The sequence below is a fragment of the Schistocerca gregaria genome, chromosome 2 (assembly GCF_023897955.1).
Source record: "Schistocerca gregaria isolate iqSchGreg1 chromosome 2, iqSchGreg1.2, whole genome shotgun sequence".
Lineage (NCBI taxonomy): Eukaryota > Metazoa > Arthropoda > Insecta > Orthoptera > Acrididae > Schistocerca > Schistocerca gregaria.
The window spans coordinates 393,218,280-393,232,643 of NC_064921.1; the positions used below are offsets into that span (position 1 = coordinate 393,218,280).

Consider the following 14,364-nt stretch of genomic DNA (forward strand, 5'->3'; position numbering starts at 1 on the left):
TTGTATTTTTTTAATGTAGCGGAACAATTTGGCACCTTGCCAACATGGCTGTTTGGGTATGAGCTCATTTGGTTTTGCTACACGTTACTTAAAAACACGGTATTTCAAAATTCCCGTTACAGGGAACGGAAAACGAGAAAATATGTGTGCTATATGATTTAGTCATGACTCGTAAGCTAAATAAGGGACGATTCCGTAAAATATGGGACTTCTGGTCACCCAGTACAACTGAATTTTACTTTTTGTTTAGTGTCGTGCCAGAAAGTCCACCACTGCAGTGACGCCACCGAAAATATTCAGCTGGTGTGCCATTGGAAAATGCGTCTTTTTTGCGTTTGTGAAAGCGCCTTTACGTGAAATTCTGTACCGGATACTGGTGGTTGCTTTATAAGCTCAAAACTGGAAAAGGGCAAAAGTCCGAATGGATGTTGTGTAGGAAGACTGCATGTGTTGCGCACTCTGGGAATCAAAGTGTTTGTTTTTATAACTGCGTGGTTTTTACGTGCCAGTTAAAGATGTATGTATATCTGAGTGGCGCCAACAGTAGGGAACTGCATTATTCTCGAAATAAAGATAATAATAGGAAGAAGCTTCGGCGGAGTGGTTTAAAATGTCTTGTACGAGGAAACCTGAATTAAAAGACAAGACAGACATTCCGCCTACGAAAGTACGGAAGCTAGATGAAATAGATGATCGCTCGGAAGGTGTTTGTGATGAATGCATTTCATTTGGGGATTTTAAACTCTCTAGGGTTATAAACGAAAACAGTCAGAGAAAGAGTGTGTGTGTTGAAGGTACATTCGCGGGAAAAGAGGGTATCGCAGTAGTGTTGTTGGAGAAACGGCCATTTAATGAACAAAGTATTAATGGAATATTATCATCTCATAGTTCATTGAAACAGGAGTTCGTAAATGACGTGTACGCCAGTTACACGTGTTTACCTAGTGTGCAGTTCAACGGTAAGTGAAGCATTTGAGTGAACTACATTCAGAAAACAAATAGTGACGTGCTTACTGTGATTGTTCATATAGCCACAATGAGTTGAATTAAATTTTTCGTTTGTATCGTGATCTGCTGCCTTTACTGTGAGCTTGTAATACAGCTTGTTAATATAATGCTGTGAAAGTTCTTCAAAACATTAATGTTGTGTGTGTAATGGTACTTCCAAAATGTTCCAGGTATAAAAGCGACGATCATACATCCCGCAACAGAAAAACATATTAAGAAATATGAGCGACAGATATTGCATATTGTTGAAGAAACTCCGAGTTACTACCAAGAGATAACACTGCCTCATATAAAATCGGACCAGTTCGGCATTCAGGTAAGTTGTAGATGGTTCCCTGTTGGGCGGTGTCCGATGCTTTCTTCATCGGTGAGCGCCAGTAGAGAAGTAGGTGGGTTTGAAGTTTGGGGTCCACACAAATTGGTATTCAATGGAACAGATGCTGGTGATCGACTCGGTGTGAATACACTGTAAACTTTTGTGACATCATATTGCTGTTAACAAATTTTTCTAAAATTTCAAGTCATTATGTAAGCCTTTTTTGCTGATTGTAATAGCTTTGTGAACACCATACTTAGGAGTGTGCACAGGATAGTTTCGGTAACCACACTGAATAACTTTTTCCACCCTACTCTCTATTTATTTCTTCTGTGTTGTGTATGTTGTTGCATTCAATCTGAAGACTACAGTGGTGGAAATATTTATTGCTTCATCTCTCTTACAATTAACAATTCTTGTTACAATCATTGAATAACTGAGCTAAATTTGCCTGATTTATATCAGAAATGAATATACACAATAATATTTGTCAATTTGTTTTTATTCTTAATTTTTGTTTCTATAAAAATGTTTGTTGTTCATAGTTTAACACTTTCTCGAAAAGTGGGTGTAAGTGGATATGTCAGCTATTCTGTTTGCTATTCTGAAAAATAAGTACTAATGTTCAAAGAAACACTGCATATTAATGTTGTAACATAACACTGATGGATTTTAGTGTTTGTATTGCCTCATATGAACACACTGTTGCTTTTAATACATTGTTGCTCCACCAGGTGCCTTAATCACCGCTTAGCATCATTACGGCATTGAAAGAATTGACTTTTTAATTTACTCCTCGCGTAGTCCATGAAACCACAAACAGCTCCCGTTCATTCCGTGACTTATGTATTGTGGTGTAGTGTCCATTTGCAACAGGAACGTATAATAAAGGGACCGCGAAACGTACATACCTCCAATTTGTTCTATCCAAGTACCGCGTGTTATGCCTCTTGGGATCTGTTTTGAAAGTTTTCACTTTTGAATGTCTTTGTTGTAACATAGTTCACACTCATTTGTTGTTTTCATTTCTGTGAGAGGTTTGAACACAGGTCTTCTGCTTTGCAATCCAATGCCTTAACCACACAACCATGAGACCATGGTTCTTAAGTTGCACACCTTGAGCTTCGACCATTCTGTTTCTACTTCACTTCTTTTGTCACAGTTCAGTACACTTTCTTCTTGCTTTCACATTTGCAATACACTTCCTTTTTGTTTTTTGACGAGCTATCTACTGTGCTATTTTACCACTGCCTTTTTGTTTTTGACGAGCTATCTACTGTGCTATTTTACCACTGAATCTGACGATTGTGAGCAAGGTGCCATAATGATTAACACATTGTACATACATTTGGGAGAACAGTCGCTCCAATCCCAGTTAGGTCATACAGATTTAGGCCTTCCTTGATTTTTGTATATGCTGCAGGCAAATGCTGGAGTGGTTCCTTCGAAACAAGCGTGGCCAGTTTCCTTCCTCTCCTTTCTTAATTTGGGCATGTGCTCCATCTTCAATGACTGTGTTGTCACCAAACCACTAAACTCTTTATTTAATCTTCCTTCCTTCTCCATTTGTTCTTTGACTCCTGTTTTCTCATTCTTTGACAGGTGATTATTGTATCTTCATTGAGCAAGGTGGTACATTGTAAAGGGACTGGATTCATATTTAGAGAACACTAGGGAATTACTGCAAGTTGTGATATTGGCTATCAGATTTCTGCCATGACTTACAGATGGCAGACACACATAGTAGGATGATTGCAACATCACTTATTACACCTGTGAGCAAACATCAATAACACGTGAAATATTTAACTCCAGCAATAGACTGAAACCAAAGGAAGTATGGGGTTTGGACAGAACAAATTAAATGTATGACAATAACAATCATGTCGCCTTCCCAAACAAGTATTTACCGAAAAATGATACACACAAAATCCTCAACAAATACCCCCTCCCAAGAAGAAGAAAACAATACTAGAAATTAGCATACAACTCAAAAAACTCATTACAGCAAATTTCACTTGATCTGCATAGTTCGCACGAAGCCAATGATACCAGTAACCTACAACTATGAGGGTCAGTCAAAAAGTAATGCCTCCTATTTTTTTTTTCTACGTTTAATTGTCAGGAAATTTAAATGCAATTACATAGGTTGAAAACCACAACATTGAGGATCATTTTGTCATTTTTTAATGTAATCTCCTCCCATCTCTACAGTTTTGGTCCATCTTTGAACAAGGGCATGTATCCCAGCACGGTAAAAATCACAGCTCTGCTTCCTAAGCCATTGACGCACGGATGTTTTGACGGCCTCCTCATCTTCAAAATGAATCCCACGATGAGCTTCTTTTAGTGGCCCGAACAGATGGAAGTCTGATGGTGCCAGGTCAGGGCTGTATGGGGGATGAGGCAAAGCTTCCCATCCAATTTTGACAATCTCGTCAGAGGTGTGACGACTGGTGTGTGGTCTTGCATTGTCATGCAAAAGAAGAACATCTGCCATTGATTTTGTTGGGCGAACTCGCTGAAGACGTGCTTTAAGTTTTTTGAGGGTTGTGACGTATTGAACAGAATTTATTGTGCATCCCTGCTCCAAAAAATCAACCAGAATCACACCCTCTGTATCCCAGAAAACTGTTGCCATAACTTTCCCTGCCGATCGCACAGTTTTGAATTTTTTCTTCCTCGGCGAGCTTGTGTGACGCCACTCCATTGACTGCCTCTTTGATTCGGGTTCAAAAAAATGCACCCATGTTTCGTCCCCGGTCACAATTTTTTTCAGAAACTCATCTCCCTCCAAACGGAAGCGCTGCAAGTGTTGGGAGGCTATTGTTTTCCTTGCCTCTTTATTCTGATTGGTTAACATTCTTGGAAACCACCGTGCACAAACTTTTGAGTACCCCAATTGTTTAATAATCGTGATCACACTGCCTTTACTAAGAGAAATAATGGGACACACTTCATCTGCAGTCACCCGACGGTCACCACGAATGATGTCATCAACTTGCTGAATGTTGTGTGGAGTCACTGCACTCACCGGCCTGCCGCTCCGCTTTTCGTCAGTCAATGGTGTTTGCCCTTCAGCTTCCTTACAACGACGAACCCATCGTCTAACAGTGCTGACATCCACTGTCACAACACCATACACCTTCTTCAGTCTTTCATGAATGCGTATGGGCGTTTCACCTTCTGCATTCAAGAATTCAATCACACAACGCTGTCTAAAACGAACATCGATGTCAGCCATCTTACAAACTTCTGCTGTGCTGCCACCTGTTGACACAGAAAGTTACTACTGCAGTGGATTGCAGAAGAAGGTTTGAGGAATGGCGCCAAATTCAAATTTTTCACTTAACTTAATTTTTTTTAAGTAGAAAAAAAATGGAAGGCATTACTTTTTGACCGACCCTCGTAGCAAAATTAACTGTTTTCAAAATCTTTCTTAAAAAAAAAAAAGCAATACCCATCACTATAAACCTCAAAATATGAACTTCAGCTGACAACACAAACCAGAAAATCATAAAAATCTATTCTAGCATGAATTTTGGTATTCCCACATCTCAAAATAAAAATTACAAACATAAAGAAACACACTACACTTCTTACAATAAAGACTAGAAGTACATAAGAAATGTAGTTGGCACCAAACATCAGCTGACCTGCACACCAGTATACCACAGTAACCATTACTGAAACCTACCGAAAACACTTCTGAGTACTCTTGTCTCTAGTTTGAGGCTCAGGCTTTGCTCAGTTTCATAAATTCTACACACTACTGACACTTCACACATTCTGTTTTGAGGCCATATGATATGGAAATTTAACTATAGATGCCATGCCATAACACATAGCAGCAATGATGAGTAAGAGCCATGCCTAGTACCAAAAAAAACATAAAAAAACAAAATACTTTCAAACTATTAAAAACATGACAACATAAGTTTTGAAACTGAAACAAATTAGTAAACAATAACTAATGAGATTGAAATAATTTAGTGACAAATCGGAGCACCAAGTAACATGCAGCGCTATGTCCAATTCTGCATTAATATTACTTAGAAACTATTCAGGAATGTAAGCATTCCACACTAGAACACAGCCCTTCTTAACCAACATGCCCTCTGCAAACATGTTCCATTTCAATCCCACTGTGCCACAGTGGTGTCAAACAAAACAACAAAGTTAAGACATGTCAGTGATGACAGATGATGTTCCAACTGTGTTTACACACGTGGAGCAGTGATTAGCATACTGGACTTGCATTTCAGAGGACAGTGCTTCAGATCTATCTCTGGCCATCCAGATTTAGGTTTTCCATGATTTCCCAAGATCGCTCCAGGCAAATGACGGGATGGTTCCTTTGAAATGGCACAGTGGATTTCTTTCACCATCCTTGAAACAACCCTTTGATTGTGCTCCATCTCTAATGACTCATTGTAAACTGTATGTTAAGCCCTAATCTTTCTTCCCTCCTAATGACTTCTTCACCAATAGGTTGCTAAACCTAAACTTTCATTTCCTAGTTGCCCTTGCTGCTGCTGATATTGCTTCTCATTCAATAACTGGAATGCAACTGTAGTTAAATCATGTTCGCAGTCTTGCATAACCCAGAGGATGTATAAATTTGTAATATGGTAGTTGCTTGTGACACTTGCAAAGCTAGGTTTGTTAATTATTTGCCAATCTTAATGATATTTCTGAAATTTCCACTATAACTTTGCTATGATGTATTCTATAATCTTATATAAGAGTTCAATGCATTGTAATAACAGCATACAATTAATTTCTCAAATAGTAGTACGAAGGTATTCACTCAATTTATGAATTCTGCAAAGTAATAAAAGCAATTTCCAGGTAATTGTAGCTACAAACATGGGTTATGTAATATTGTGAGGAACATGTTTGTAATAAAACATATTAAGCTACTGTTGTAATATTTAAGATTTGGTGGAGGCATGTGTGAAGTAAATGATGTTAACCCTTTTTGTAATGTTAATAGTCGCGCAGGGTGTTGCTAACACATAATAAAAGTGGCTATAATGACATTGTTGTGCAGAATATCACTTATATGAAAATATTTACTTCACAAATGGCTATTTAGAATGTTATCTCCCAGTGCATTATCGTTTTATTTAATACTACTATAGTATTAGATTCGGTTATTTGAAACATATGCAATAATGCCCATTTTCTTACAATATTTTGTTTAATTATTTATTTCCGTTATTCTTAATGCTGTATTACAGGTATAAGACACTATAAATATAATTAAACATTTGTTTAGTCAACTCATACAAACTCTTTATGAAATCTGTCATTATCATTGGCTGCAAGGGATGCGTTATGGTAACACTTTTCACACACATTTCTCATGTGTTTTACACACACATAACTTTAAATCATCGAGCGCAGTGCGATTTAACTTTTATATCTTTACTCATAGGACACCTGGGTTTAAGTATTTATTGTTCAGAAGGTTGCTGTCTTCAGTTTCCGCCATTTTAGTGGCATTCTGTCTAACTTGTTTAGGCAGGGAGTGAGTGGCTGCTCTCGCATACTATGGGATTTACTAATGACTTTCCGACATCATGTAAAAACATTCTTCGGGAAATCCTCTCATTGTTATTATTTGTGTATATGATGAAAGCATTAATGCAAGCAATGTCAATCATTCAGAAAAATATGGCAAGTGGCCAGCATCTAGTTTTTTTTAAAAAAAATAAGTAGCGCACATTTCATCTATTGTGTCCACACCTGTTTTGGTCTTGTTGTACATTGATATAATTTCTGGTTTCTTTCCCTCTACTGTTTTAGTGTCAATGGCACCGTCGTGATGCAAAGATGAAAAGAGAATAATGTTTTTTCCTGTCTTTGACACATATGAAACTATGGTGATATACTTTCTGAATCCAAAAAGTCTGATTTCTAAGTTCACGACCTCTCATGCAAACAAAGTCTGGGGGGACCTCCCTCTTATTCTTTCTAAGAGTTCCTACTACTATAAGTTTCTGTTTACCAGGTGTACCAGTGTGAAATGAGCATTTTTTGTGAAAATGAAACACTAATTTTCAATTGAAAAGTAAAAACATTTTATTCAAAGTACTGACCATTGGCTTTCTATACATTTTGACCACCTTTCTGGCAATTTGTGGACACCACTTCAATAGAAATGTTTGTCTTTTGAAGCAAACCAACCAGATACCCAATTTTGACTTCTTCTTAGGAACTGAAGTGTTCCTCAGCCAATGCGTGTTCCAGTTGATGAAAACAAATGGTAGTCAGAAGGGGCCAAGTCTGGTGAATAAGGCGGGTGGGGTAGCAGGTCCCAGCCTGTTTCGCTTTGTGTGCAGGTGCATTGTCGTGTAAAAAAAAAAATTACTTAGGCATGCCTTCTGGTCTTTTTTCGATCAATGCATAGTTCACATTGGTCATTTGTTGTCTGTAAAGATTCATATTCAGTTTCACCAGGTTTTAGCTCATCATACACCACATCTTTGTGATCTTGCCAAACGGTACACCTGGTAAGGAGCTCTTGAGCCAGTGGTATGGAACAGTACCATTTGTCTAGTGCCACATTGCGTCCTGTACCTTCAATAGGTCATACAAGTCTATTTACTATCTCCTTAGGAGAGTTTGACAGTGCAAAGGGACCCTCTGGCTGTTTCCCAACATAGATTTCCATCCCCAAAGTATACCATGTTCTTGTGTCACATAAGGTGAAAATTTCGCAAAATACTGAAGATTGGCAAAGTTTTGCAGATGTTTGTAATATAACACGTGCTTCATTGTGAGATGTTTTTAATAATTTGCACACTGAAACTCTGTCTCAGAATCTGGCAGAAAACCACAGAGAGATTGTGGTCATATATAAAGCACACCAGTGGCAAGATGCAATCAATACCTTCACTGCACGTCAACAATGGTGAAGTCACTGATGGCAGTGCCCCCAAAGCAGAGTTATTACCATGCTTTTCTGAAACTCTTTCACCAAAGACGACGAAGTAAATATTCCCGAATTCCAATCAAGAACAACTTTGAAGGTGAGAAACATAGACGTAGATCTCCTCGGTGTACCAAAGCAGCTTAAATCACTTAATAAAGGCGAGGCTTACGGTCCAGATGGTATACCGGTCAGGTTCCTTTCAGAGTATGCAGATGAAATAGCTCCATATTTAGCAATTATATACAACTGCTCGCTCAAAGTAAGTTCCATACCTAAAGACTGGAAAACTGCTCATGTCACACCAATACCCAAAAAGGGAAATCCACTGAAGTACAGGCCCATATCAGTAACTTCGATTTGCAGTGGGGTTTTGGAACATATACTGTATTCGAACATTATGAAGTACCTCGAAGAAAACGATTTACTGACACATAGTCAGCAAGGATTCAGAAAATATCTTTCCTGCGGAACACAACTAGCTCTTTATTCTCATGAAGTAATGAGTGCTATCGCCGGGGGATGGCAAGTTGACTCCATATTTTTAGATTTTCAGAAGGATTTCAACACAATTCCACACACGTGTCTTCTAACCAAACTGAGTGCCTATGGAATATCGCCTCAGTTGGATTTGTGATTTCCTGTCACAAAGGTCACAGTCCGTAGTAATAGGCGGAAAGTCATTAAGTAAAACAGAGGTGGTAATATCCGGTGTTCCCCAAGGAAGTGTTGTAGGCCCTCTGTTAGGCTGTAAATTCAGCTAAATACTTAGGTTATTTGTTATTGTAATCCCTAAGTTGGAACAATAACATAGATAATGTTGTGGGTAGAGCAAACCAAAGACAGCGATTCATTGTCACAACACTTAGAAGGTGCAACAGATCTTCTAAAGAGACTGCTTACACTACACTTGTCCGCCCTATTCTGGAGTATTGCTGTGTGGTGTGGGATCTGTATCAGGTGGGACTGACGGATGATATTGAAAAATTTCAAAGTAGGTCGGCTCGTTTTGTATTATTGCGAATTAGTACAATTACTGACATAGTTTGACATGAATAATTCACACTTCTCTGACTGCAACTAGGTGATCAAGTTCTCTATGTTGTGGTCTGTCTCGAATATCATTGAATCTCAAACAACGCAACAAGAAACAAAATCGCCGTAAACTCATTGTTGCATGAAATATTGTGGTTTCAAAACCATTTGTCCCCCATAAGTCTTCCAGACTTTGGTGTCCTACCCTTTAATGCCCAGCCAATATCAACAGATCCAGAAGAGATTTGATTTCTTCCTCTTTTGTTGGTTTGGCATCGCAGTCTCTTGTGAAATTTGATGTAATGTGTTGTATGTAAATATTTGTGCACGATGTAACCATTGTAATTATTGTCATTTATAAATATCGAAAAACAGTCCACAGCAGTTTTCGCAGATTTTGCAATAGCTTTTACTCCATGGAGATGAATAATGGGGTCTACACTTCTAGTAGGACAACTTTTCATCCACTTTGTAACCTTATCCATTCCAATAAAAAAAATAAAGTGTGCTTGCTTTCATTATCTGCTACACTTACTTGCATTTCCAGTTCCAGGTTGTCTTCATCCTCCGTTTTCGTGTCACTGTGATGAGAGAGAACTTCACAACTGTTTTTCCTCCTCTTCTCCTCCTCCAAATATTTCGTCTAAAACCTGATCCAGAAGCTTCTGCACTCTTTCTCATTCTATTTCGTAGTGATCCGTAGCTGTTTTAATTGCACAGAGCAACAAAATACAAGCAGCTGCTACGGAACACGACTGTGCGCTGTCTCACAGCACTGCAACATAGCTGCGCAGGGTGTCGACAACACTCCAAGGCACATTGTTGCGTGTTTTCATGGAACTTGTGCTTCCATTGTAGATTCTGTTGTTTCTCAAAGCTTTCATATTATGTCCTAGAAAGATACCAAAGAACATGACGTTATACTCCTGTCCATTATGTAATAATCCATCGATAAGTCTGACTGGGGTGTTCTGAACACCCCACGTACCACTTAGAGTTAAAGAATGTTTGTTAAAATGTTTAAGCAATCAAAATTCCAGGTTGGAACACTAACAATATAAGGGAATGATAGCTTACTGCTCAGTGAGAAGGTGATACATTGAGTAGCAGATGGGCCAATGCAAAGACACAACAGCTTTCGGCCAAGGTCTTCATCAGAAAGGGAAACACTCAAGCAAGCAAGTACCCTTCACACATCTCTGGCAGCTTAGCAGCTCATACTGTAATTCTGGTCAGAGCATGAGAGGTTTGAGTGAGTGAGTGAGTGAAAGAAAGAGAGAGAGAGAGAGAGAGAGAGAGAGAGAGCACACTGTTGTGTAACGATGTTTTAGTTATGCCTGTCTGCAACTCAGTGTCTCATTTGTACAGTAAGTAGCAATCTTATCATTTTCTTAAATTGTTGTTAAAGTGTTTGTCCTGTTATTGTTTCATAACTTGTTGTATACTTCAAAAATTTGAGTGACTGCTGTTCACTAGGAATAATTTTTGATGTATTTTTGTATCTGCTTACAAATTCATATTTCTAGAAAATATTTTTGATATGAAACTACTGACTTTTAATCATTGTATGATCATAGTTAATGTTCTTTGTTTTTTTTTTTTTTTTCATTTTCTAGTGGGTTTTTAATATTTTAGATCACAAATCTGAGACTGATCGTATAGTATTTGAAGATCCTGATCCTGAAACAGGATTCATTTTGCTTCCTGATTTAAAATGGGATACCAAGCAAATTGAAGACTTGTACCTAGTGGCTATTGTTAGAAAATCTGGCATTCTATCATTACGTGATTTGACAAGTGAACATTTACTACTTCTGAAAAATATAAAGGAAAAGGGAACGGTAAGTTTCTGAAGAACAGTACATAACAATGTAATTTACTCTCAACAGTAACTTTTAAAAGCAGCTTTCCCATCAATCTGTTTCAGAATGTCATAAAGGATAAATATAAAATTCCTGAGACGCAACTACGTATTTATCTTCACTATCAACCATCATTTTATCATCTTCACGTGCATTTTACAAATTTGCAATATGATGCCCCAGGTATGTGAATGTATGCTGATGGATATTTTGCACTTACTTTGTCTTTGCACTCTCAGTCCATATGTTAAGGGATTTTAGTGACCCATAAAGCATGAAGCAGGTTGCTATGTGTACAAAAAGGCATCTGGCAGTGTCAAAACATATGAAACAGGCACACCAATTACAGGAGTGTCTCGTGGGTGGGACTTAACTGTATGTGGTATCCCTCCATTGTTGGCATCTTGATAGTATGGGATGTAGTGCTTATAGTGGTTGGGAAGAGGAAATAACGTGAATCGTTCAGAGATGAAGTGATTATCATTTAGCCACACAAGAAATTTTGTGCCCAGAAACGTGTGTGTGTGTGTGTGTGTGTGTGTGTGTGTGTGTGTGTGTTTTTAAGAAACATTGTGGCAGTTCTGTAACATTAATTCACTGTTAATTCCTTTTAGTTTTGGTGTGCAGCTTGGTATTTTTCTTGCCTCCCCAACGATGTACAACAATGCCGGCAGGGCATGGCTGCAGTGGCTATTCTCTCTTCATGCTGACTCAGTCTCTGACAAGGTCCATTTAAAAAAGCAAGTCCTCACCACATCGGGATGTGGAGATTAGAACGTAACTTGGTTGGAGAATGAAAACGCGCGACTTCTGCACATTATAACTTAATTAACAATATTGGGAGAGTGCAAGTACATATGTCTTTATCTCACCAATTCAAAATGCTACACGCCAAAATTAGTGAAAAAACAATTGAGATAAAAAAATTGGTAGTATAGCTTTCAATTTTCTTTCGGCTTACTCATCTAATCACACCTTCCTATGGTGTCTTTGCCGCTTGGGGACAGCGTGAATATTTATTTACATGTGTAGGCCACCTAAGAACTTAAACATGTACTCTCACACAACGCATGGAAACAGCTCCACATAACGTGGATCAGGCCATCCAACATGGCTTGTGGTAGCACCTTCCATTGCTAGACAAATTCAGTCTGGTGGTTAGCAGAGCAAGTCATGCATTTAGTTGGGTCTCTCTCAATGCTTGCTCTTACGTACCTGGTACTTGTTGACAAGGCCAACCCTGTGTTGTCTTTATTCCCTATCAGATGAAACCCTGATAAATATGCACCATAGAAAAGGTATCACGTGCTGCTGCAGATTGTCATCTCTACTGCCGCTACCATTATCGCCCCATTACAAAAAATGTGCTATAGCATATTTGCTCTTAAGTAAATACCATCCCAGACAAGAACACTGGTTTGTCCTTGATATTACAGCCTCGACTTCTCAAATCATGAACACCTCTGGATTGAACACCATACTTTGTGTTACCACCAGTGCCATATATACTGGTTCTTAGACAGCGATGCAGGTGCTCTAGACAATCTTATACCCTTTCCACAAGCATAACATTTCACATACTCAACAATAATCCAGAAAAACTAGGAATTTAATTGCAGTCAACATCATTTCTCATTGTGACATTAGGAACGTACTTGTGAGCTTCATTTTTCGTATTCATAACAAAAAAACATGGCTCAGATCTCCATACATAAACAACACAACACACTATTGATTCCATATCTAAGAACTGCCTTTAACTCCCAACATCAAAATAACTCAACAACAAGCCATCACAGACTCTTCCAATATTATTTTCTCAAGTAGGATTCACAGAGTTCAGGGACTCACTAACATCACCAACAAACAATTTAGAAACAGAAACAGCCTGCAATAGAGAGCACCACTGCATATGCCAACACACTGCCTGCAAATACAATCCATTTGAAATACACCAAACCACAATGATGTTACACAGTGCAACAGTTATGTCATGGATCAAAGCAAATGGACGGTACTGTAATCTTTGCTGAGTCTGTTTCCCACCAGGGCAAAATGACACTCATCTGTGAGAACTTTACATCACTCTTTTTGGATCACTCTTAGTGTGGTGGTACCCTATCTGTTGACACATGTGGTGCCTTTGACAGGAAATGTCTGACAAATCATAAAGTATACAGAGTCATCTCTTAACACTGAAAATTCACAGTCTGATAGGAGTTGAGTGACCCACACACCCAAAAGATTTCTAGTGATAGAAACTTGTGGGTGGCATGTCCGTGAATCACATCATGTTGTACCATATAATCAACCTTGCCGATAGTACTGCTGAAGCTTCATCTCAATTGATAAATTCTCCATAGCAACAAAGTTGTGCTCCTGGCAGTATTAAAGTCCTAGCTTACATGTTGTTAATTGTGGCCCATCACTTAAGACATCAACAATGTGACCACATTTAACATCTTCCATATGCAGTTGCATTGTTACAATTTTGATAATGTGTGAGAATTGCACACAGCGTGCACTCGGAAGACCTCGGTGTAGACACATTGTTGCGGACACACTAAGTGGACTTGTACCAGTCGGCCATGTGTATAACATGTTTCTGTCTTGCCACAACATTTCATCACAAACAATGTTGAAATTGCGTAATGTTTCTCGTGAATGTTGAAGCATTGTGGTGAGGGTGTGAGCGTGCGTTCGTGCACATAGGTGAAAACCATTTTCACAAATTTGTTAACATGTTCCATCATTTTGCAAGGATGGCAAGTCACTGACTGTGGACAACAGCTACATTTAAAATAATTAGTGTTTGTGGTGGTTTTGTAAGTAAATGCTGGACTACCAATCCAAAGGTGTGGGGGTTCACCCCCCCCCCCCCCCCTACCTCCTCAGTGGGGCATGGGGTTTTTATGTCACTTATTTTTTCTTTCACATTTGGCAGTGATTCATTAATTTGAAGAATGCCAGATTGCACTGATATTTCTGAGATTTGCAATCTGTTTAAAACTATAAGTTTCCCTGTAATTGGCTGGGTAAGTCTATTCAAAGCCTGGAGAAAGGTGAAAAGGACAGCACCTGCTATCGGATGTTTTATTATGGAGACTAGAGTTAAAGCTTTAATTAAGAGTGAACCGATCAACCTGTCGGAAAATCAGTTGAACTAATGTTTTTCTCTGTTGAGCTGTATGAAGCCGTTTGGTTCT

At 38.6% G+C, this 14,364-nt stretch overlaps 1 protein-coding gene across 1 annotated transcript in view; it reads left to right on the forward strand.

Annotated features, from left to right (window-relative positions):
- The first annotated feature begins 345 nt into the window (after positions 1 to 345).
- Positions 346 to 14,364, forward strand: part of LOC126321962 (m7GpppX diphosphatase) — a 47,704-nt gene continuing 33,685 nt past the window's right edge. The window contains exons 1-4 of the mRNA XM_049994243.1: positions 346 to 959; positions 1,179 to 1,324; positions 10,913 to 11,137; positions 11,224 to 11,341. Coding sequence (XP_049850200.1) covers positions 611 to 959; positions 1,179 to 1,324; positions 10,913 to 11,137; positions 11,224 to 11,341 — 838 coding nt within the window. The 5' untranslated portion in view covers positions 346 to 610. The remainder of the gene's footprint in view (positions 960 to 1,178; positions 1,325 to 10,912; positions 11,138 to 11,223; positions 11,342 to 14,364) is intronic.